The sequence below is a fragment of the Mustelus asterias genome, chromosome 20 (genome assembly GCF_964213995.1).
Source record: "Mustelus asterias chromosome 20, sMusAst1.hap1.1, whole genome shotgun sequence".
Lineage (NCBI taxonomy): Eukaryota > Metazoa > Chordata > Chondrichthyes > Carcharhiniformes > Triakidae > Mustelus > Mustelus asterias.
In genome coordinates this window covers 55,022,114-55,048,755 of record NC_135820.1, presented here as the reverse complement: position 1 = coordinate 55,048,755, position 26,642 = coordinate 55,022,114, and the positions used below count along the sequence as shown (strand labels likewise).

At 39.4% G+C, this 26,642-nt stretch overlaps 1 protein-coding gene across 1 annotated transcript in view; it reads left to right on the top strand.

The window, feature by feature from the left end:
* Nucleotides 1–24,128, top strand: part of LOC144508545 (YTH domain-containing family protein 1-like) — a 31,973-nt gene extending 7,845 nt beyond the window's left edge. The window contains exons 4-6 of the mRNA XM_078236576.1: nt 9,041–10,564; nt 17,653–17,692; nt 23,151–24,128. Of these exons, the coding sequence (XP_078092702.1) occupies nt 9,041–10,564; nt 17,653–17,692; nt 23,151–23,194 (1,608 nt within the window). The 3' untranslated portion in view covers nt 23,195–24,128. The remainder of the gene's footprint in view (nt 1–9,040; nt 10,565–17,652; nt 17,693–23,150) is intronic.
* Nucleotides 24,129–26,642: the final 2,514 nt, after the last annotated feature.

The window sequence follows — 26,642 nt, the reverse complement described above, 5'->3', positions numbered from 1 at the left end:
TTGGGAGATGGGGTACTATCCTCTTGGTTACAGCTGCAATCAAACTTGAGACACTCAACACCATCCAGGACAAAGTAGGCTGCTTAATCAGCATTTCACATACTAGTTTAAATATCCAGTCACTCCACCACCATTGTATTGGAGCTGCAGTCTAGACTAGATACAGTAAATACCGGGTTTGATTTCAGCCTTGGGTGACTGTCTGTGTGGAGTTTGCACATTCTTCCCGTGGCTGCATGGGTTTCCTCTGGGTCCTCCGGTTTGCTCCCACACTCCAAAGATGTCTAGGTGGATTGGCCATGGTAAATTGTGTCCCAAGATTTCTGGGATAAGGGGATTAGTGGGGTAAATACATGGTGTTACAGATATAGAGCCTGGGTAAGATGCTCTGTCACAGAGTTGGAGACTTGATGGGCCAAATGAACTCGTTCTGCACTGCAGGGATTCTATGAAATAACAAAATCCCCTTTTAAACTGGTTTCATTTTAAAGGGCAATTTTTTAATGTCTGCATTCCATTTTAAAGTGCAGCGTTCCCTGTTTTTAAAGGGTGTGAGCAGTGTGATGAAGCCACTTGTCCCAAAGTGATGACTTCATCGCGTGAGTAGGCTCAGTGATTCTGTGTGGAGTCTGTCTTGAGATGGATGCCATTTTGTCCTTTCTCTAGAGAAACATCGCTTTTCTACTGCATTTTCATGCAACCCCCCCCCCCCCCGCCAACTTCGACTGGACTTCTGTCTAGGGATCCCTTCACCTCCAAGTTTCCGTCATAACTTCCAGCTGCTGGTCCTTCATTGGAATCCTGGAACGAGCTGTGTTATCTGAGCATCATGAAAAGTGGTGATTCAAAAAAAAAGCCCAGCACCAAGTTCTCAAGCAAAAGATGGGCAATAAATGGCAGTCTAGCCAAGGATACCCATATCCCAAGAATGACTTACTTTCCTGTCCTTCCCTGTTGAGCTTTTAAACAAAACTCTTTTTCATAAAAAATATTTTCATGCAATCTTTTCCTCAGATTATTGGCTTTCAGTTGGCTTGAGAGATCTGGTTATTTGTAATATTTGTATCTGGAATTTTTAATAAGCATGGCATGTATTTCATTCATATGAGAACAAAAGAAAGTAGCTTTGAATTGGTATTCATATCAGATGCCAGATTTAAGGAAGTGTACCACTGGAATCATAGAAACCCTACAGTGCAGAAAGAGGCCATTTGGCCCATTTGAGTCTTCACCGACTACGATCCCACCCAGGCCCTACCCCCATATCCCTACACATTTACCCACTAATCCCTCTAACCTACACATCTCGGGACACTAAGGGGCAATTTTAGCAGTATCATTGTGACTTAAAATACCTGTGAATAATGTAAACAGTTGCATTTTGTAGCTGCCCAGTGTGAAGCCACTGTTATGTGATTGTTCTCATGGTATTCTGATATTTATCATTTAAAAAATTTTGCTTTTAAATAATGGTGTTGCTCAGTTGGACCTCCAACTGAATTATTTGTGCATTCTCATTGCCAATTTAATAGTTAATATTGATGTTGGGGTCTTTCTTTTTTTAGCTGAAAGGAGATGAACTAAACTGAAGTGATTTCTGCAAGCTGGGTTAACATATTATAAAATATGCGCAAAAAACATATGATGCAGAGTACATTATAAGGTCACATCTCGGGGTGTAGGTAGATTGCTGCCTAAACCAAGAGGCACACCCAGCAATGATGTTTTGACACAAACTGAAGCTTCGACCATGGACCTGCCCAGTGTACTCAAGTTTCCACATTTTTCCAAAAATTAATTTGATGACCTGATGGATGTGTGTGTAATTTTCCATTTTCGCAAGTACATTGTGAGATAGAAAGTTGCAACATTGTTTAAACTACTGATAAATTTTCAGATATGCAGTTATAGATCTGAAATCATTAAATGCCTCACCCAAGTGGTGAGATTACGATAGGATCAATAGCAGGATGTTCTGTTTCTTAGCAACCCACAAACCTTGGCCAGAAACTGTCCTCTAATGTTTGGTGTAACGGTGGTGCAATAGCCTTACAGTGCAGGGTTTTTTTAAAGGAAGTTTGAAGGAAGGAAATTTGTGTGTCACTGACTTTGTCAAACCTCATTGTATGTGAATTTCTTTCATCTTTTGCACTGCTCCCAAGTTACATTAGCAAAAGCACCACTTGGCTCATTGATATGGTCCCATTGCTGTGCAAAAGATCGAAGCATTGCTATTAACACATTCTTAACTGACATGAACTTGCACCTAAAATTTTAGGTGCAGGAGGATACAAAATCACCTTGTACTTTAGTCTTTTTTTTTCCTCTTTCTTTGCTTTAATGGTGTCAGAATCTGTCAAATTAAGAGGAGGCAAGCTTTCATAGAATCCCCACAGTACAGGAGGAGGCCATTCGGCCCATTGAGTCTGTACCGACCACAAACCCTCCCAGGCCCTGTTCCTGCAATCCCACACATTTTCCCTGCTAATTCCCCTGACACGGGTCAATTTAGCATGGCCAATCCACCTAACCCACACATCTTTGGACTCTGGGAGGAAATCGGAACACTCGGAGGGAGCCCACGCAGACACGGGAGGAAGTGCAAACTCCACACAGTCAGTGACTGAGGCCGGAATTGAATCTCGGTCCCTGGCGCTGTGAGGCAGAGATGCTAACCACTGTGCCATCGTGCTGCCAATGACCTTTTTTTAAACAATGTTTTGTGCTTAATGCACATGCATGATTTTAAAACTTAATTTTTGTAACATCATATAAGAGGGACGTAAGGAAAGGTAACATGTTCTGTGTTTACCTTGGGTCTTAATTGTTGGCTCTTTTATTCTAGTTTTACATTCCAGTGTAAATTAAGGAGACTTTGGAGATTTTGGCATGAGTTTCTGTCAGCAAGCTAAGTGTAGAAACGGTTGTAAATTTATTTGTAAGTTGTATTGAGTAAATTCTAATCCATTGTCTCTGGATCCATGGGTTCTAAATTTTATTTATTCTTTCATGGGATGTGGGTGTTGCTGACAAGGCCAGCTTATATTGCCCAACTCTAATTGCCCTTGAGAAGGTGGTAGTGAGTCATTGTCTTGAACTGCCAGAGTCCATGTGGCGTAGGTACAGACAGTGCTCAAAGGAAAGGGAGATCCAAGGCTTTGACCCAGCGATGTGAAGGAACAGCAATGAGGTTCCATGTCAAGATTGTGTTGTTTGGAGAGCCAGTTGCAGGTGGTGGTGGTGTTCCTAGCCATCTGCTGCCTTTGTCCTTCTAGGTGGTAGGGTTCTTTGGTTTGGAAGATGTTGTCAAAGGGGCCTTGGTGAGTTATGCAGTGCACTGTACATCAGTAGTGGCAAGAATGATTGTTTAAGGAGGTAGATGGATTGGTGCGGCAGTTAAATGGGGCAGGAATTTATAGACTCTAAATTACTTGCAAAAGATTTATCTGGTTAAAGTGTTCTTTTGCAGACAGTATTGAAGTTCTGTGCTATTTGAAGTAGAAGAGCAAGTGCATTTCAGCAAGAAACTTCCTTCAACATAGAATCCCTACAGAGCAGAAGGTGGCCATTTGGCCCATCGAGTCTGCACTGACTCTCCGAAAGCATCCTAGCCTATCACTGTAAGGGAGGCGCATTTCTCAATAAAATCTGTGCATTGTTTGATAAATATTCTGAGGCTGTTCTTTTGTAACATCAAGCTACTGTGATTAGAAAATTGTTTCACATCTTTCATATTGCATGATTGATAAATCACTATCCAGGGCAACTTTTAAGGGAAGGGACTAGTTATAATGTTGAAAAGGTACTTGTGATTGCATTTTGTTGCCAAGCTCAATGCCATGACATTTCTAGGTGGCTGGTCTGGAAATTATGTACATGAGCAAAGACTTCTGGTGCATCCTCTCTTCCATTAAGGAAAATGCAAACATGTTAACAATCATTTTTGTAATTTGAACAGGCAAATCATCTGTTTAGTTATTCAATGTTGCTTATATTTCAACCAATATGGATAGTTTGAAACATTCAGACCCCACATTCATGTGCAGATACTGAAGCTAATAATTACTTAAATCCAGATTAGAGCTTTTATGTTAATGAGTTTTACATCGGTCAAAGATGTTTTGTTTCTTGCTTTAAAAAGTTACACTTCTGCTACTGTGTAATGTAATTTAGCTTCTTGTGTAATTAAATTCATTCTGTTATACTGTGGGGTCGGCTCAACATTGCTGACAGCAACAGAATAGCAACTGTGTGCAACTCTGTCAAGATGTTTTCAAACAATTTATTTTCTGCTTCATTATTTTTCGAACATTCCTTGATGGCAGGAGGTCAGTACAGATCACTGTTTGGAAATCTCTATTGTAGACCTGTAGGGGTGTTCGAAGCATGAATCTAAAAGTAGTGCATATTACGGTTATCCGCTGAAGATTTGGGGAAACTACATTTTTAAGGTGAACTGTGACACCTCAGTACAGTGCTGCTGAATTAATTAACTAATATATTGCAAAAATTAGGATGGTCACTATAGCATAAAGCACCGTTAGATAGTTCTTTTCCTTTACATGTGCACTATCTTCTGCGCATGTAGTGAAAGAATACGTACAATTTTCTGTATGAGGAAATTTATTTCATAGAATCATAGTTAAGGCACAGAAGGAGGTTATTATTCTCATTCTGTCCATGGCAGTCCTCTGAAAGAGCAACTCCATTGGTCCTTTCCTATTTCTGAGCAATTTCTTTCCCTTCAGGTGCTTGGCTAATTCCCTTTTGAAAGCCATGATTGAATCTGCCTCCACCACTGCCAGGCTAAGCGTTCCAGATCTTAACTACTTGCTGCATAAAAAGTGCTTCCTCAAGTCATCTTTGGTTCTTTTGCTAATCACCTTAAATCAGCATCCTCTGATTCTCAACCCTTCAGCCAAAGGGAACGGTTTTTCCTTATCCACTCTGTCGAGACCCCTCGTGATTTGAACATATGCCAACCTTCTCGTCAAAGTGATTAACCACAGTTTCTCTAATCAATCTCCATAACTGAAGTCCCTCATCCCTACCATCATTTTGTACCTTGTCTGATAGGTTCACATCCTTCCCAGAATTATTAGAATAAGACACGAGTAGCTCTGCAGTTTCGTTTAAAAAGGTATTAAACTTTGTTGTCCATGTCATGAAGAGTAGCAAGTCATGTTCATCTGTCAACTACATTGGCCCCTGCTTAAGCAAAGCACCTTAATTTTAAAACTTTCACCTTTTTTCAAATTCCTCCATGGCCTCATCTCTCCTTACCTCTGTAATGTGCTCCAACCCTACAATCCTTTGCGATATGTACATTGCTCCATTTCTGCTCATTTGAATATTACAGATTTTATTGTTGGCCTTCCACAGCTCAAGGCATGACCATAACTCTGCAATTCTCTCCCTAAACCCCTCCCTCTCTTTGCCTGTCTTGGGTTTTAAGGAGCATCTTAAAGGACTTGTGTCTTTGACTAAACTTTTAATCATCTGCCCTAATATCTCCTTTGACTGCTTGATGTCAGATTTTGCTAATTCACTGGAGTTAAATACCTCAGGATATTTTACTATGGTAAATGCAAGTTGCTGTTGGAAGAAATGAACGTTATGATTAGTGATGGAATACACAAAAGCTATTCAGAATTTTGCATGTAGGTTCATGAGCCACCGGGACAGTCTGAAGGAAATAAACAGAAAGAAAGCCAGGAAAGGCTGGGAAATGAGATTAGCTTCAGTTAAGTGCTAACCCTGGCATAGGTTTATTGGGCTTTGTGATTACTGTGATTTTGAAGTAGGAATTATTCAGTTTGTTTTTCCAAATAACATGGAACTGTCTAAAATAATAACGGTATGAAATGCCATGATGTTTGAAACTATTTCTGTTGTTGGAAATCAGCATTTCAACTATAATTTACTGGCAATTACTTTCTGCCCAGCCATTTATTTTGTCTAAAAATAGAATGTTGATGAATTCAATTGTATTAACCTCAGCCCATCCAAACCAAGTACTCCGTCAACATAATGCACATTGTAGGAATACTGATTTCATTGGTATTATCTAGACTAGGCAACAGAGTACTTCATGCTACACAAGAAAAACTCCCATACCCGTGATCTTTACCTCTAGAAGGTCGAGGGAACACTGTCACCTCCTAATTCCCCTCCAGGTCACACGCCATCCTGATGTGGAGCAATATCCTGGTTCAAAGCTTGGAATCCTCTATCTCATGGCATTCTGGGTGTACCTTCACTGGACAGACTGCAACAGCTCAAGAAGGTAATTTTCTACCATTATCACTTAGGAGCAATCAGGGGTGGACAATAAAAGCTGATCTCACCAGCAGCGCCCACATCCTGTGAATATATGTTTTTTAAAAAAAGACCTATTCAGCAATCAGACAATACATTTTTTGCATCACGTCAGTGCAAAATCTGCAGTGTAAGTGGGAAGTGAAGTTGACAATCTTGTCACTGAATTTTAGCAAGTGATATGAAACCATCATGGAGATAGTCTTGCACCAACTTCTGCGTAACAAGAACCTGTGCAAGGAAACTTTTAAAAGTTCTCAGGCTGCCCAACATTTTTAACTTGATTTTAAACTTTTTAAAAATAACAACTGATTTGTTGCCACTTCATTGAATACTAGTAGGCAGAGCTCTTGAATATGCTTTGTGACCAAAGAGCATTGTGAAATTTAGAGTAGAACTTCATACTGTCAATTTGCACCACTCTAAAGTAGATCCTGGTTTCGCAACAAGGCTTGCTATATTAAAGGACCATTGCAGACCCAAGACTGGTAGAGGTTCTGATGCCTGTTAAACATAGAAGATAGGAGGCGGCCATTTGGCCTTTCGAGCCATTCATTATGGCCATGGCTGATCATCCAACTCAATAGCCTAATCGTGCGTTTTTCCCCATAAGCTTTGATCCCATTTGCCCCAAGTGCTATATCTAATTGCCTCTTGAATACATTCAATGTTTTGGCATCGATTACTTCCTGTGGTAATGAATTCCACAGGCTCACCACTCTTTGGATGAAGATATGTCTCCTCACCTCCATCCAAAATGGTCTACCCTGAATCCACCGACTGTAACCTCGAGTTCTGGACTCTCCCACATTGTTGAGTTGATACGAAATTTAATCTTTGAACTTATTTCTATTGACCTAAAATACTTCATCTTTTTTAATGAAAACTTGTAGTTTCACATTTCATATCAAAACTTTTCAACTTTTCAGGGTTCTATCAATGATTTGGATATGGGGACCACAAGTAGAATTTCTTCATTTGCAGATGATACAAAACTAGGTGTGCACGTGTGTTATGAGGAAGATGTAAAGCAGAAATAGGAGGCTTTGGACAGACTTAGTTTGTGGGCAAGAACATGACAGATGGAATATAATGTGGAAAAATGTGAGGTAATCCACTTTGATCAAAGGAGCAGATGTGCAGAGATTGGGCAAACTATATCTGTAGTTTTGAAGAATGAGAGGAGATCGCGTTGGAATGTATAAAATAGTTAAAGTAATAGACAAGGTAGATGCAGGTTTCCCTTGGTTGGGGAGTCGAACCAGGGAACACAATTTCAAAGTAAGGGGGAAGCCACTTAGGACCAAGATGAGGAGCAATTTCTTTACACAAGGTTGTGAATCTTTGGAAATCTCTACCCCAGTGGATGCTGTCATTGAGTATGTTTAAGGTAGAGATTGATAGATTTCTGCTTAACAATAATGGAAGGATTATGGGGATAGTGTGGGTAAAAGACATTGAAGTATCCATGATGATATTGAATGGTGGAGCTGGGTCAATTAGCTGCATGGTGTACTCCTGTTAATAGTTCAGATGATATTCCATTTCAACCTATAATTGTTTTTAAACTTAATGTTCTGCTCAATTTGTAAACTGACCGTGGTGCCATGAAATATGGTGTTGAGTAGGTAAGATATTGTGGTTTCTGGGGGGGGCAATATAATGTGAGTATTGTTTACAGCTGTGTAAATGTTAGAATTGATTATAGTTGTGCTATTGCTCAATTTTTCCATCATGTAAGCATGTCTATGATTGACTGAACACAGGAACACTTTGAGCTAATATTTACAGCATTAGATCAGGAAGTAAAGCCTGCTTTTACCATTTCCCAGGTTTGTACAATTTTAACGTACCTTAAGTTTTATAAAGCTAATGCATTCTGTCTGTCTTGTGTTTGGCTGTGTTACCACATGCTCCACTGCAGGGAAGACTGCAATCATGTTGTGACACCCTGATATTTCACACTATTATGGTAAGATTAACAGAAAAAATAGGACTGGCTGAAAACAATCCATATGTAGGTCTGGCTGCTTGCCTAAGTTAATTGAATTGTTTTTCAGTAGGTGATTTGTTTGGCCTATTGCCCCAGTGGCTCCTAAACCTCACGTACCTATATTCAAACTTCTGAATGGCCTTTTTGTGTTCCGTCGCTAAAACTAATGTAATTTTAAAATAGATGTGTATATTTGTTGTCTTCCAGCACTGGTTAATTTTCTATTCTGATTTTAAATTATAAGGATTTTATTTGCAAAAGATATTAGTATTACTGAAATTTCCTCTTCTCGTCTAAATGTAACTTATTTTAAAGTAGATACATTGTGCGTTTCTATATTAAAAATCTATTACCATAGTACCTTTGAGGAAATTTGTGAAATGCAATTATTGATTTTTCTAATTGAATATGTCTTGTTGATTGGCCTTGTGCATCTTTGGTAGTAAGTGCAATCTGTTTCCACAATTCAAAAAAACAGTAGGGCTGGTAGAGATTCAGGTCTGACTTTAATTTGAAATGTACTTTAAATTGTAGTATTTAAAAATCCTTTATGAAGTCTAATAGACTGTAACCATTCACGATCTGACCAGACAAATCCTCTTGAAATCGATCAACCTCTGAATCAGTTTCTAATTGTATTGGAAGGGGGAGGGGGGGCTGGTGAGGATTACATAAATTTGTGAACAATTATTATGGCTCTTAATTTTTTTTTCCTCTTTCAATCAACAGAGCAACAGCTATCCTTCAATGACTGATCCATATTTGTCAAGCTATTATGCCCCTTCCATTGGATTTTCCTATTCTCTTAGTGAAGCAGCACCATGGTCAACTGGCGGAGATCCTCCTATTCCATATTTAACAACCTATGGACAGCTGAGTAATGGAGATCATCATTTCATGCATGATGCTGTATTTGGTCAGCCTGGGGGACTAGGGAGCACCCCATATTTAAATCAACATAGATTCAACTTTTTTCCTGAAAACCCAGGGTTTTCTGCATGGGGAACTGGTGGATCTCAGGGACAACAAACACCAAGCTCAGCATATGGCAGCAGCTACAGTTACCCACCTAGTTCTTTGGGGGGAACAATAGTAGATGGACAGGCAGGGTTTCCCAATGATACCTTGAATAAGGCACCAGGCATGAATAGTATTGAACAGGGGATGGTTGGACTAAAGATTGGAGCGGTGACGTCAGGTGTAAAGACTGTAGGGTCTGTGGTAAGCAGTCCGGGTATGACCAATACAGCACCTGGCAATGGCTCAACAGCTGGTTTATCTGCTCCAAAGCCAACATCATGGGCTGCCATAGCAAGTAAACCAGCCAAGCCTCAACCAAAACTAAAACCAAAGACTGGAGCAGCAGTAGGAGGTTCTACATTGCCCCCACCTCCAATAAAACACAATATGGACATTGGTACATGGGACAATAAAGGACCTGTACCAAAAGCTCCTCCTCCCCATCAGGCCCCTAATACTCAGGCAGTTCCTCAGCAGCAGTTGACTCAGCCCCCTCCAGCTCAGCAGTTGCAACTTCCACAACAACCTTATCAGAATCCTCAACAGCCCCCACAGAACCGTTGGATAGCCCCTCGCAATAGAGGGGCAGCCTTTGGTCAAAATAGTGGAACTGGTAATGAAAACAACTCTGTGGGTAACCTACCAGTTAGCTCTCCTCCAAGCAATGAGACTCATCCCGTCCTTGAAAAATTGAAGGCTGCATACTGCTACAACCCAAAAGACTTTGACTGGAATCTTAAAAATGGCCGAGTGTTTATTATCAAGAGCTACTCCGAGGATGATATCCATCGCTCTATCAAGTACTCCATTTGGTGCAGTACTGAACATGGCAACAAACGCTTGGACAGTGCTTATCGCTCGATGGCTGGAAAAGCTCCTGTTTACTTACTATTCAGTGTGAATGGCAGTGGACACTTTTGTGGAGTGGCAGAAATGAAATCGGCAGTGGACTATGGTACTTGTGCTGGGGTTTGGTCACAGGACAAGTGGAAAGGAAAATTTGATGTAAAGTGGATCTTTGTAAAGGACGTGCCTAACAACCAGCTGAGGCACATCCGTTTGGAAAACAATGATAATAAACCAGTCACTAACTCTCGGGACACGCAGGAGGTTCCTTTAGAGAAAGCCAAGCAAGTGCTCAAAATTATTGCTACTTACAAGCATACCACCTCAATTTTTGATGACTTTTCACATTATGAAAAGCGTCAGGAGGAAGAGGAAGTTGTACGTAAGGTAAGTCCTGTTCGACCATTCATACATTTATGATTTAGTTACCAGCCAACTAGACGACACCTTGTTGTGAAATTTATATTTTGATTACATAAATGTCAGTGATCAATTTAATCACTAACTGCAGAAGAGAAACCCTTGCATTGAAAGCCGCCATCTGTTAAAAAAAAAAAATTAAACTGAAATGAGATTGAGGTGTAATTATAAACTGCAATGTCGTGGACAGTGTCATTGTCATTTTTGCAAAACAAGAATTTGAATTGATCTTTTAAGATTGCTATTTGAAAATGTAGGCGTTCTGCGTCAATTGGCAGAGTATTTCTCTTACTCCCCCTCCACCCCTGCCAAACATTTTTACCTTTTTGAGCATAGGATTGCAAAAATGTGTTGCTAATTTGTGTTGATGTTTAAAGTACATAAAATGGCACTAATTGTCCGTACCTAGTCTTTGGCATTCTATTCAAAATGGCTATTTGAATGTGACAATTTGCATATCCTGTTTCACATGAACATACCCATAATTTACACGTCCAGTGTAAAGAATAATGTGTTAATTTTAATTGAGGGTTGTGTGGAGTTTATGGTACTCTATTAAAACTGAACTTCAAAACTTTAGTGAAGTAGAATTAACTTTTAATGTTTTCAAATAGTTCAGCTTAAAAGGTCAGTGATTGCATTGTGGCCACTACAGAGAATGCATTAAAAATGCAATCATAAAATTTTATGGCTAACATATTCCAGAACTCTGCTACCTTTTAACTGTTTCTTGCTCTGATTTATTTCAATGTAGTTACTACAGGTGATCTTAGAAAACTGTAAGCAGGTGTGACCAAATGCATCGAATCAAGTTACTATAGGTTGAGCTCGTCGAGTGATTCTTTTTTTGGCTTTTTCCACCCCAAGATCAAAAATAGTTTTTTTTTTCCCCCTAAACTCAAAATTACAATCTCCACCTTTGCCTGTTGGTAAAATGTGACATTACATTAAGAGGACTGCACAGAGTGGATGTAAAATCCTAATTATACAGTAATAAAGGAAGCAGGATGTTATTACAAGGGAAGTTATGTATTGTATGTACTCCTTTGTGTCTCTCAGGACTTTTTTTGTGACAAGCTCCACCCCTACACAGTTTTGGGGGGGGAAACATCATCCGTTAAAGTAGCTACAGAGCCCAGCATACTGTCATTTCACTAGCAAGAAATCAGGTTTTGGGCGTCGATTAGCTCAGTTGGCTGGATAGCTGGTTCGTGACACAGATGCCAGCAGCACTGGTTAAATTCTTGTACCAACTGAGGTCATTCATGAAGGCTCCACCTTGCCCCTCGGCTAAGGTGTGGTGATCCTCAGGTTTAATCACCACTAATCAGTTCTTCCTCACGGGGAGTGCGTCTGTGGTCATCTGGGACTATGGCGACTTTACTTTGCCAGCTTAGAATGTGCAGGGTAATCTAATCAAGATTCCTGAGGGTAGATACAGAGAAACTAATTCTGTGTTGAGGTACCCAAAACAAGAGGTCACAATCTTAAAACCAGAGCACTGCCATTTAAGAATGAAATTAGAAGGCATTTTTCTATGCAAAGGGCAGTGGAAATTGGTAATTCTTCCCCCAAAAAGCTGTGGATGCTAAGTTGACTGAAATTAATTATTTTTGTGGGGCAAGGGCATCAGGTTGGAGGGTAAGGATCAAAGGCGAGTAAATGAAATTGAAATCTAGATCAGCCATGAATTGAATGGTAGTACAGATTCAAGAAGATGAATGGCTTGCTTGCTTTCCTATGGTCCTATGTTCATGGAGGTGGTTAGTGTTCATTTGCTATTGTCCTTTTGCTGAGTGTCCATTAGTCTGAGTACCCTAGGCTTTGAAGCGTTTTATTGCTAATGGAAATACTCTTGATAGCATTTTCACTCCCTGTTATCAGTAGAAGGCATCTGTTTCTAAGATTAAGGCCTGCCTAGCTCTGATGGGGGCTTTTTACTCCTTCAGGTATTATGCATTAAGAGGGCATTGGTGGCCATGAACTTCCATTGGATGGGTGCATGATTGTGCTTGGCAAAGTATTGCAGTGATTTGCCATTTCTTTCTGTAGTATGGCTGGCCACAAAACACTCCTGCTCTTGCCATCTGCTATCAGGCTTATTGGAAGGATTTAAAGGCTGATAATCAACCTGTTTGACCACGTTAGTAACCTTGAGCATCTAGCCCAGAGGTATGGATGAGACCCCTGCGGCACAAGCCCTTCTTCCTCTAACTATTCTATTCCTAACAAGATGGAATTCTTTCATATAAAATGTCACCCATCTTATTTTGCATCCAGTGGTGGTGATGCGCTTTTGATTCTGTTACATAATTCGATATTTAGTATATTTATCTTCATTTTGGTTTAAATCATGAGAATTGTATTAATAAAGTCTTTGCAGTCAGATGCATGTTTTATATTATGGAAGTGGTTTTGAAACAATTAGGTAGCCTTCTTGACCAGAGAGAATTCTAGCAGGATGGATTGGCCACCTTTTATAAAGAAATTTCCTGATTTTCTTTCCACTGCTTCTTAGCAGTTTGGAGTAGGGTGTGCAATCTCGATCTGCTTCAGTGGATATTGATGAAGATGGCAATCTACTGTGTTGTACAGTGAGTTTGAAAGTAGCAGCGCGAGAGTCTAGATTGCTCTGCAGACAGTGTTGCACTGTTTCTTGTTTGGTTTATGCTTGCATAGACCAAGCTGTCAATACTTACCTATATAGTTTTAAACTTGCCATTTACAGTAGCTACAGGTATGCATATTCAAAATTTTGTTTTGTGATCCAAAACTTTGACCCAAGTGGGAAATCAGTTGAATGATCAGCAATAGCTGTGTTTTAATACACCAATGCTTAAATTCATTTTAAATTAAATTGTGTTTCTTTTATTTAAACAAAGTGTGCATTGTTTATGGTCTTGAGCCTTAATTCACCCATCTTGCAGCAACGTAACACACAAGCTTTGAAGACAGTTAATGCTGCAACTATGGCTATTGGTTTCTTTTTAAAGAAATGTTGAGTGATTAGAAAGGATGTTGATTACAATTTGAAAATATTCTTTTTTTGAAATTTTGCTAAAATCCAGAGACAAGAACAATAAGTAGTTTACTAAATGTCCATGCATAGTCTGATACAAATGTAGATGATCCTGGGTATGTCTGCAGGTGCAGTCTGGCCTGATTAGGAAAGTAAGAAGTCCAACACGTTTATTTGGTAGCACAAGCCACAAGCTTTCGGAGCGCTGCTCCTTCATCAGGTGTTGTGTTCATCTAGTGTTGAGACTTACTGTGCTTGCCCCAGTCCAATACCTCCACATCCTGATAAGGATAAGCAGTGCAACTCTTGGCTGGATCCAAAGTCTCAAGTTCTTTTTAAAGTTTTGATGCATTCAATTGTTTTGATTATATTAATAATCAATATTATTGTGCTTTGACAAACACAAGCAAAACCTTCATTCTTTTTAGCTAATATTGATCTTTAAAAAAAACCTCCCTTGTGCTCTTTTTAAAAGTTTTGTTCTACTTGCAACAATCGCTTGCATTTTATAACACTGTTATCACGGAAATACTTTGACTGATGTGTGATCAGATCAAAATTGGCAAGCGGCCAAAGGAGATGATAGTCTGAGAGGTGGCTAAAAATGCGACCAATGAAATCTATTTTTATAGCAACGGTAACTCTAAAAGGCACAGAGGGAGGTGTTGAGACTGAGTAAAAATTCCAGAGTTTTACCTAGATGTAAAAAAAAACAATGATGGAGTGCAGAAATAGGGAAAGCACTGAATTCTTGAAGGGTTGTAGCGTTGGAGATGGGTAGGATCACAGATGCGAAGATATTTCGACAAAAGTAACAATTTTAGATATTTCTTCAGTGATTGGGAGCTAGTATAGGTCGGCAGCACAGGGAAAATTATTGAGCAGGCTCAGATATTGACTACAGAATTTGAGAAGTTGAAGTTTATGGAGCAAGGGGGAGGCCAATGAAAATATCTTCAGAATAGTCGAGTCTGGGGGTGACTTGCAGATTTTGGCAACAATATACTGAGAGAGGGAAGGAGATAAACTATATTGAAGATATGGAAATCTTTGCAATGGAGAGAATTTGACTGTTGGCAAATAAGTTTGAGGTCAGATGGATTGTAAATAGTCTGCATCACCTGAGATAGTTACATAAGTCAGTGGTGAGAGCAAGGAGTTTATGACAGGACCTGAAAGCGATGGCTTTTGTTTTCCCAAAGTTTAACAGGGATATTGTGGCTCATCTTGGATATTGGATAAGCAGACTAAACAAACCATACACACATGCATTTGAGAACTTAAGAGAGGTGATGGAGAGCAGGATATTGTCACTACATGAAGTTAATGCTATGTTTTTGGATGATATCAAGATAAGTGCATAGATGGAAAAGAGGAGGCGACCAAGGGTAGATGAGACTCCATCAGAAGTTTTGTGATGGTGGGAAGAGAAATTATTGCTTGAGAAACCAGCAATGATAGGGAAGCTATTGCTCAAGAAATTCTAGCAATGATGGCTAAGAATGGAACATGTGAAGTCAATCTCATTCAGGATAACAGAGGTTGCAGGAGATTATAGTGAACCCTGTCAAAAACTGCAAAGTAGTTAAGAAAGAGGAGGGATAATGCACTACAGTAAGAGTAATTAAGGATGTGTTTGTGACCGTATGTCCATTTCAGTGCCATGGCAGGGGTGGAAATCCTATTTGCAGATGTTTAAACATGGAGTTACAGAAAAGATGAACACAGATTTTTGGAGATGACAATATGGCAACCTTTGGAGAGTTGGGGGAGGTTGGAGATTGGGCAGTCATTTACTATGACAAGTGGAGTCAAGGGTTGATTATTTGTAAAGATATCAATGAAGATGGAATTATTTACACAAAAGCTGGCTTGGAAGCCAGCAAGGAGAATTGTGTAGTCGTTTAGATTAGTGCAAGCGGAAGGTGTGGCTCGATGTGCTTGCAGAGGATATATGGGAATTAGAAGAGAAACTGGAAAAGCTGCAAGTGTGGAGCTAGATAAGGGAACTTTAGCTTCATGGGCAATCGCAGAGTGAATAGCAACTCATTGAATGGTAATCATTAGTCCATGAGCTGCTTGTAAGGCTACAGGGAGGCGGTTTAATGGAGCAAAGAAGCTGGTGTCATCTTTGCTTTCTAAGATAATTCTGCAGTAGTAGGTGGTTTTGGGACAGGACAGCAAGCTCAATAATGCTTGATGTCCAACTAAATCTGGCATTGGATGGCTAAACTCATATACCAGGTGGATCGATACACCTGGTTGCATCCATTAAAGTGAGGACCAGACTAGTGGGAATAGTCGAGTTAGGAGAAAGTAAGTATGTACTGGGGATAATAGCCTCGAAGATAGAGCAGAGGAAAGTGTGATTGAAAGAGGTTATGGCAATGGAAATCAGGGATACAAGAAGTTACTGGGGTTGGCCTTATCTACGATTCAGATTATATGAATAGAGAGACCATGCGAGATGGCAAAGTCAAGGAATGGCCATGAATATTGGTGGGAGAGCTTCTGTGAAGAGAGAGTTTGAGGAATGATGGGCTCAAGAGAAGTTGAAATGAAGATTTAAATCACTAAAGGTGAGTTGGTGCTCATTGCAGGGTCTGAGGAAAGGTGGGAGAGTAGACTAGTGAAAAGCTTGAGGGGCGGGGGGGGCAGCAATGATATAATGTAGCAATTTTAAAGGAGGTAAAAAAGGTGGAACGTGGTACATAAGAATTTGGAGCAGGAGTAGGCTGCTTGTTCCCTCATGCCTGCTTTGCCATTCAATTAGATCATGGCTGAACTGATTGTAACCTCAACTCAACTTTCCTGCCTACCCCGATAACCTTTCACCTCCTTGTTAATCAAGAACGTATCCACCTTTACCTTAACAATATTCAAAGACTGCTTCCACCGCTGCCTTTTGAGGAAGAGTTCCGAAGACTCATGACCCTCAGAAAAACTTTCTCCTAATCTATCTTAAATGAGCGACCCCTTATTTTTAAGCAGTGACTCTGGTACTCGAAGGAAAAGATCAAGGTATGATATAGTGAAGGACATGAGGTAATTTTCGATAGACCAGGTGGTGAACATATAGCCAAGAAGCAGGCTTCACTACGAGGCAAATGTTGCTAGCTCCAAGTCAACTTTCCATCATGGATAGAAAGGCCCTTTAATGAACATTTTAAAATATTGAAATAAGTCTGTTTCAAAAATATAATTTTTTTTTCATTTGGCATAATACAAAATTCATACAGAAAAAAGTGGACATTTTTAAAACTTAGTTTTAAATCTCTTTATTTTAAAGATCTCGAGATTCATCTATTGACATTCATTTTTAGGATTTTTAGAATAATACTGATTTCCCCATCTTTTCACAAGATTAAATTCTTGGTAGTAATTGGAAATGACTTTGTGGTCAATAACAATTATATAAATAATATCAACAGATCATCTTTTAGACGTTTGCAATAGGTTTCCCTTATTTCTCAAATTGAAGTAATTTAAGATTGAGGTTGCTGTACCTTTTGTAATTTTCATTCTACATCATGGGGCTCTTTAAGATGACGTTCTATTTATTTGCTAGCAATTGTGCAAAGCTTGATTTGGTGTTCTGAAGGAACCCCTGTTTGAGTGAACGAATTGTCTGAATATATTGATGATGTGGACCATCCAGATTAAGGCAAAACATCTCCTTTAGTTATCAGTTTGGAGGGGCAGAGGAAATTGAGACAAACAAATTTGACACAAGTGTACAGCAGTCAACTAAAATGCTATTCAGTGATGTAGTTGATTCTAAATGCATCTTTTCTTTTTTTTGTTTCTAATCTGAACCAACAAACACAACTAATTGTTTTTAAAAAAACTGACTACTGTAACATTTGCAAAGGAAATCTATTGAGGTGATTTTTTGTGAAAGAATAGTTGAGCCATTTATGAATTCTTATTGAGGGATATCCTGTTGATGGGGAGAGTTAACATTTTACTGTTGTCATACGCAGTATGTTTTTTAAAAAAAATCAAAAATACATGCCTTTTTGTTTTAACTTTCTAGGACAAAGTTTCTCTGCCCGTGGCTTCTCATTATTTACAAGGTAAATATTGTAAAACAGTTTAGTTTTTAAGTTTTTACATTTAATCAATAGTAACCCAGAGATTGAAAACAAAGGCTGATCATACTCGGACCAGACTGCAGAATTTAACTGTTTTAGTCTTCGCTAGTCTTCCCCACCTTAAAACTATTGGCGCTGTTAGGCATGTTTTTGTAAGAGACATTTAAGCCTCTACCACCACATAGTTCTCAGCTTTTCCTTTGTTTTCAATTGAGATAAGATTGCAGTTTCTGGTCTGGGCGAGAGGAGAACAATAAAGAAAAATGGCCACAAATTGGAGCCAATTGCACATGAATACAGAAACCAGATAATCTCCGTGCCAGAGACCCAGGTTTAATTCTAGCCTTGGGTAACCTGCATCGAGTTTGCATGTTCTCCCTGTATCTGCGTGAGTTTCCTCTGGGTGCTCCAGCTTCCTCCCACAGTCCAAAGATGTGCAGGTTAGGTGGATTGGCCTTGCTAAATTGCCCCCTTAGTATCTCAAGCTGTGTTGGTACAATGGATTAAGGATTGGGTGGGCCTGGATAAGATACTGAGTTGGTGCAAATTCGATGGGCCGAATGGCCTCCTTTTGCACTGTAGGGACTCTATGAAATGCGCTTGAGAATTATGACCGGGCTGAAGCCATTGGTTTTGAGGCTTCCCTATACTCAGACCATAGAGGCCAGAATCTGGAAAAAGAGCTGCCATATGATCAGTATAAACTGTAAATTTATGAAGTTATCATACAAAGAAAGAAATGACATTTGCAAATTGAATCAATATTACAAAATTATGAAGAAGGAAATTTGTTTATACTTAAAAAATTTTTTGGGAGTTAATGCCTTCATTCCATTAATTTGGCGCCACATTTTTACTTGTACTTAGAAAATTAATCACTGGTAAACTTTCATGCCCTCTGTTTGCTCATAATAATGCCAGATGATTTTTAAATACATTCTGGATAGTAAGTCAATGTAATATGCCTCTGGCCTCTACTATTGCATAATGAGATGTAGGTGTTGCTTAGAATTTCCGACATGGCAGTTATGAGTTCAGATGAACTATTGGGGAAGGGCAAGAATATACTGAGGGCAAACTGAGGACTGGTGTCTACATGAGGTCTTTGAACATGTAACCTGATTGGCAACCATGTTGAGGGATAGTTGCATGGAAGAATGGTGGGATGACAATGTTGTGCTTCAATCAACATGCTTTTCCTGGCTTCACTTCTAATCCTACTCTGTTCCAATCTGTGAAGCTTAAAATAAAAATGAATAACGTTTTCAATTCTGATGTGCTTTCTTCTCAATGCAAATAAAATTTAAGTGCAAGGAGATTTGTGGTTATCAACAATGAAATTTAATCATAGAATCCCTACAGTGCAGAAGGAGGTCATTCGGCCCATCAAGTCCTGTACCCACCCAGGCCCTATTCCCGTAACCCCACATTCACCCTGCTCATTCCCCTGACACTAGGGTCAATTTAGCATGGCCAATCAACTTAACCTGCACATCTTTGGACCACGTGTTATATATGTAATATATGCCAAAACTAAAGGATCATGGTGTTGTTATAGGAAACCAACCCAGTTTACCTTTGAAGTGCTGAATCTGAACTTTGTCATTCAAAGCTACTTTATTCAGTATTCTCTTGTTCATTTTCACTATGATCTATGGTCATTTACAATTGTTACTGGTGTGGCATTTTTAGTGTTCTCGACATTGTAAGTAGTTCTGAATTTACCCTATGCTTTAGTTATGGTACTTGATTGTAATAAGAGGTGTAGAATCACTATTAGAAAAATAAGTTTAAGTCGATTTTCTATTTGTTCCCTCAACAAATTTTGGTAATGATCCAAAGCCAGTGTTCACAGGGAGGTCAAATTTCAGATGCCTGACCCTTTTGTTACCTACTTTTTCATGGCATGTACAGTGCCCCCCATGCATTGCTCTTCAGTTCTTTCTCCTATTGGCATTGGGCAGAATCATGTTGCTCTCAGGAATGTGAAAGGTTCTAGATTCAGTTCTTATTTCTAGTTCATTGCTATGTCCTGGCCTTTCCTGTTGTTGGTGATTGTGATTACTGCCTGCATCTAGACCACAATGTGGCATTGTGTCTCAGATTCTGAGAAAAGTAAAAGCAAGAAACCTTGGTTCAAGTTAATGCATTAGATCAAAAGGTCCAAGATGGCTGAAGCATCAATATCTGACTTGCCTCTGGCTGGCAAGTGCTCAAAGTCATCCCACTCCTCTTGCCCTTCCAGCCACCGTACCTATGAAGGCACAGTCGAAGCATCAGGGAGAATGAGCTGCATCAGAACTGCTGTATCAATCCTCCTCCTCTTCAAGCTTTGCTTCAAAGACTTCGGGTAAGCGTCAATAGAAAACTTAATCTAGAGCAAGAAAGGAATCGTCAATCAGTAGATTTCCATTCCAGCAAAGTGCCCAGGTGGACATGGGGAAGGCAGTTATTTCCCAATCTATTTTTGCATCAGAGCAAAATTGCATAATTTAGTACTTTCAAGCATGTATTAGCAGCATCATCAATCGGCTGATTAAGATGGATTACAATGCCTTGCACTTTCATGGTACATCTCCCTAGAAAGGTAGAGAAGGGAAACTGGTGGCGGCAGATGCTTGAGACTGTTGCAGATCATGTGCACTATTAGGCCAGTAGCAACCACTGAGAGGCCACTTCATTCTTTTGGTGAAAAGATTTGAAATACCAGCACGGTAGCACAGTGGTGCCTCACAGCACCAGAGATCCGGTTCAATTCCGGCCTCGGGTGACTGTCTGTGTTGAGTTTGCACGTTCTCCCCGTGACTGTGTGGGTTTCAAGCAGGTGCTCCGGTTCCTCCCACAGTCCAAAGATGTTCAGGTTGGGTGGATTGGCCATGCTAAATTGCCACTTAGTGTTAGGGAGATTAGCAAAGTAAATATGTGGGATTACGGGGATAGGACCTTGGGTGGGGAGGAAAGAACAATAGCAGACAGGAAGGTAAACTGCCAATGGGAGGGAAGGAGATGCAGGGTCAGCTTTATTATGCAGAGCTGCACCACTTTTATATTGCTGGATATTGTCAAGCACTATAAATGTGGCCATTCTGCTGAAATTAGCTATAATAACTTAGAATGTTGACTTGAATTAAGGGACTTAATATAGCATAGTTCCTGAAACCCTTGCTTTAACTTCTTGCAGGCAGAAATACCATGTAACTGTGCAGAAATTGTGTTCCTTACTACATTGCAGCACAAATAATGTACTAGCAAGTCAACAAATACAAGAATACATGGATTTTGTAGGGTCCAGGTATCCCAATTTGAAAACCAATGCATTAGATCTTCACTTCTGTTCCCAGTGAATTCATTTTATAGGTTGTCAACAAACAATATAATATTTGATCATCCCAGTGTAGAAACCATAAAGTCAAAACTTGTAGATCGCAGCAAAACTAATGTAACATCCCAAAGATGTGGAGTTCAAGAATTTGCATTGCATAATTTGAGCTGCATCTTGGCACATAGCTGGATTGGCATTCCAAACAATTGAGCTATATTGTTGCCAGAGTCAGCACCATTAGGGATACAACCCTTCTCTCCTTATTCCCTATAGCCTCTTCATTGCATCAACTCCTAATCATGCTCCAATTTCTATTTAAAGAGCACATAATCTTAATCCTTAACCAATTTACTATTCTCAGCAGTAAAGAGTTTTTCTATTATCATTTCCCACTTGCGCACCACCGCCCACCTTCCCCCACGCAACATCTTGAAATATTCTACAAACTTCTGAAACGTCAAGGGTTAGGGTGATTATAAAACACATTTTGCACGTTTTAGTGTGGATGTTTTTCATTTTTGTAGACTCTCTCTTCCTGTTCTAGAAAGGGAAGATATTCTAATGACAAACTCTTCCATTTCATATTAATCATTCAAGTTGAGTTTCAGTGGGAGAAGTCATGTGTTAACAGTTGGCAGTACAGGTAATGAAAGACTATTGTTTTGAAAAGCCTAGTCTACCTACAATTAAATGTGTTTACTTAGTAGAAGAACCCCATTGGTATATGCTGCTGCATTTCTCCCTTTGAATAAAATAATTGTAAGCAATAGGTTTTCACTTTCCCACTTTTGATATTTCCAAGGAGATGGTTGAGAAAAGGTTGTCGGGCTGGATGAGTGGTGGATAGTGTATCCTTGGGAATAAAATACAAATCCACTACATATTTGTAAATCTCCCTTTTTTATCATTCCAAAATTGCAATATCGGCAATTCTTGAATTGCGTTCCCTATAATGTAGACACTGTAGGGGCTGACTTTGTGAAAGTTGTAGGGTTGGCCTCTCCTGGTTGTAAAATACCCTCTGTCTAAAGCAGAGCTAAAACTTGGCTAGAAGTACGGCCTGGTGACTGGTATGATTTTTGGTGAGACAGCAAATCTTAAAAGGGTTGCTCCATTGCCATTATGTTGCAACAGTGCATCAAATAGTGTTTATTTTAAAATATCTTGCCAAATAATGTTATTTAAGATTATCTTTTGTGGCAAAAGAAACTGGGCACTGGACAAAGTGCAAATGATTATTAACAGTTCAAAAAGATTTTGTCAATTTTTTTGAATGAAAGGCTCGACATTAGTGATGGGCGTAATTATATAGGCAAGAGGATACTGGAAGTAAACCGTCCCAAACCTTATGAATTTCACCTTGGGACCTGATTCTTGCAACTCCAAATCCTCCCTTTGGCCCTCTCCTACCGGCTAGGAATTATGCATTTGTGAATCTGGCACATCCCTGAAATTATAACACACGCTTGCCTGTGGTGAGGACTGATGAGAACCTCATTTTTGGACAGATAAGTCTGGTGTTCAAAATAAACTCATCAAATAGTTACAGTATTTGCAAGTGTTATAAATTAGATTCAGTCGAGAAGAACTGATGAGAGATTTGGTGTTAGGTTGCCGCTATGCATGAGGTACAGTAAAAGAAACTGGAAATTTGAAAATTCCTTAGACGGGCATCCTGAGAACCACTTCTGTAAGCTTTGCTGGCTTTGGATCATTACTCAAAATGTGTAGATATCTGAAAATGGTCATTGTCTTCTGAATCTAAACACCTTGGTTCACAATCTCTCCAGTCAACGCAGCTTAATTCTTCAACGAGCACTCCAGTCACCTACAGTAGTAAACTAGTTTCCAACAAAAACAGCTGCATGTTATGTTTTCTGAAGCCCGCAAAATGCTGTGCATGTAAATGATTAACTTTGGACTGTGTAAACTTCTACCAAAGTCCACATTTGCCAAGTATAAAATAAAAAGACAAGGACCAACAGGGAGATTTTTATTGATTGTGTAGTTTGAAAATCTAATTGGTGGAATTCGTGCATTGTGTATTACAGAATACTTGTGCAAAATAGTTTATAACTTTTCATGCTCTTTCAAAGTAACTTTTCTCTTTCTCTGCAGGAGCGCCTGAACCGAAACAAATGATAAGAAAACATTTGACTTGATGAATTAAAAAAAAACTGAACCTGGTGCTGTGATGCAGCATCAGAATGAAAAAAAGCAAAGCTTTCTGCTCCAGTGATATCTTTATGTGCAGGGGAATTAAAAGCTACATCACGTTTTTAGTACATTTCTGTTTTTTTTTGTTTTTTGCCCAGACTGGTCTGCATTTTGTTTGTAATTTTGCACCTAAATGCTGTAGCAGTCACTGGTAACTTCTGTTACACTGAAGCTTTAGCCTGCATTTGTTTCTCAATCCTGTAAGGAGGAACCCTTCATGCTCCCCTTTATGGGAAATATTACTGCATCAGCCTTATGTAGTTTGGATGATGTGATGCTTTCAACGTTACTAGTTTTTGGTGATGTGTGTTAACTTTGAGCTTTCTGGTGTTCTTTTCGAGTCGCTGTTAATTTGCATTCTCATGAAAATCTCAAGGCCATTTCTTTTTTCCTTCTGTAAAGCTGAGCTTTAATGTAGGAGCAAATAGTGGAAACGATGGTTGATGTCTCAAAATATAAATTGATGCAAACGTCTCTTGATTCTTCTGGGATGAAATATTTTGATTGTTTTTCTGTCTGAAAGCTGTACTTTGCTGTACTGTATGTCTGTGGAATGAGGGAACCATTGAAATTGCTGCCGACTGGATAAAGCATGAAACGGTGCTCATGCCTGTTGCTTTAGTTCACAGAAACTTGCACGTGTTTATGTAGAGGAACTTTACTATCGTTAGAAAGAAAACAATTAACTCTTCTGAACCTAGTTACAAAAATGGACCTCAGTTTAAAAAAAAAATAAACTATCATTTAGACTTATATTTAGACAATTTTAGTTATGTCTATGGAATATTGCCTGTAAGGTAAATGAACATCATTGGGTTGATTTTCTTTCCTCTAGGAGAATACAAGCCTTAATAAACAATATCTATTTAGCAAGCACAAGTGATCTGTTCTTAATGCCTCTATTCATTTCTGTTCAGCATTTTTCCATTCATGTGACCGTCGCAAAACTGCACTCTAGACAAAAGTATACAAATTGCACTGAAATCGAAGTCTTCAAGTTTCAGAAATTGTCATTTGAAAAATGCCAAATAATTGCGTAGAGAATTTTAAAATACTTAACTAAATGCAATTGGGAGGAAAAAGTGAGTACCATGGGTATATTATATCTGCACCGTACTGTTCGGCCTGATATGTTCAGTGTTAACCTTCAAGTGGAACACCGTGAGTCGATCGAGGTGTATGGTTTAGAATAGATCTGTGCATTGTGATGCAGAACTTTTCCTCATTCTTCAGTTCAAAATGTCATGTATAAACTACCTAATTTATCCTACAGCCTGCTGGTAAAATTTAAATAAAACTGGCTATTGTATCACGCCTATTAAGAGATATGTGATGGGTAATGATCATTACTTTAATGCCAACATTTATGCATAATCAAGTTGATTGTGTAGTATAATGTCCAAAATATTTTTGAGGGGGTGGGGTGGGAAGGAATAAAAGGGGAAACATAATTGTGATACTTAATCTTTATCTTGGTTTCTCCACTTCTTTGACTTTGTATTTTAGTTCTATTTTTCTGCTCTGAATAAATATGAACAGAATTAGGCCAATATAGTCACTTGAACTTGCTCAGTCACTTAATTCATATCTGATCCTCAACCTTAATTCCACTTTGATTCCCTTAGACTCCAAAAAGCAATCAAACTTAGCTTGAATATGCTGACTGACTGTGATTTTTGCAGCCCTCCTGGCTAGAGAATTCCAAAGGTTCACCACCCTCTGAAGAAATGACTCCTCAACTCCATCCCAAATCCTGAGACTATACCCCTTCGTTCTTGGGCTCTCCAACTAGAAGAAACAGTCTCTCTACCTTGTTGAGCCCTCAGCATCATGTGTTTCAATGAGAACACTTCTCATTCTAAACTCCATTCGAGCTATCTCAAGACATCCATCTCATCCTAATGAACCTTCATTGCAACCACTCAAAGGCAATCACGTATTTACTGTGGATTGGAGATCAAAGCTACACAGTACTCCAAGCCTGGTCTGACCAGAATTGTACAATTGCAACAAGACTTCCTTGCTCATTTATTCCAAGCTGTTTGCAAAAAAAGACCAACATAGTATTTTTGCTTGCCTGTACATGCATGCTAACTTTCTGCAAATAAGTGCTGGAAATATAATAAAAACATGAATTAAAGAAAGAAAAGTGTTTTATTTATTAGTTACAAGTAGGCTTACATTAACACTGCAATGAAGTTACTGTGAAAATCCCCTAGTTGCCACACTCTGGCACCTGTTTGGGTACTACTGAGGGAGAATTTAGCATAGCCAATTCACCTGACCACATCTTTGGGCTGTGTGAGGAAACCCATGCTGACCAAGGGAGAACATGCAGACTCCAAACAGACAGTGACCCAAGCCGGGAATCGAATGCAGGTCGCTGGCGCTGAGAGGCAGCAGTGCTAACCACTGTGCTGCCCTGCTGCCAGACCTCTCAATTTCCTGTTTCATGGTGACTTTTTATATGTTTTGCACTAGGACACACCAATCACTCCAAATACCAACAGTGAAAGTTATTTGCAATTTGAAAATTATTTAATTTTTCCTTCCCTAACAAATTGTATAACCTAATTTCACCACCATTATCCTCCATCTACCATTTTGTCCACTCGCTTAATCAATCAATGCTCCTTTGCATAATGTCGTCTTCAGGGTTTACTTACTCATCTCCCTTCCATGTGGTCTGTTTGCTGCCCAAGCATGCCCAAAATGTTTGACTTGGTATGTTAGCTAGCTAGGCCCACACTATGGATTCTGTGTTGTGTAGAGTTTAAATTAATATTTCCATTATTTTACACATATATTCCTGTGCCCCAGCTTAACCCATGTGCTGCTGAAATCCCCATCCAACTTTGTTACCTTCAGAACCGCCTATTCCAGTGCTGTTCTGGTTGTTTTCCCATTGTCCCCCCCTCCCCCCTAGAAACCTAAGCTTATTGAAAATTCTGCTGCCTATATCCTAACCCTCACCATATTGACAATTCACCCATTGCCACTGTGCTCACCTACATTGGCTCCATTGCACCAATATCTTGATCTTCCCTTCATATTCAAATCCTTTAATAGTCTTCAATTTCCCAGTGATTTGGCCTTTCCAAGTGGTTTAACCTCTTCAAACCTCGCCTCTTTCCCCCCCCCCCCCCCCCCCAACTTCTGAGCACTCTGCATTCCTCCAAATCCTGAGCTTTTATGCAACCCCCACTTCACTAAGCTCTGGAGTTTTCACCCTAAGCTCTGGAGTTTCTTCCCTAAACAACACCAAAGCCACTCCACATCTCTCCTCCAAGATGCTTCTTAAAACCTAACTCTTTGATCAAGCTTTTTGCTATCCAAATGTCTTGGGTTCAGTGTCAATTGTTATGTGATTCACCTGTGAGTGTTTTACTGTTA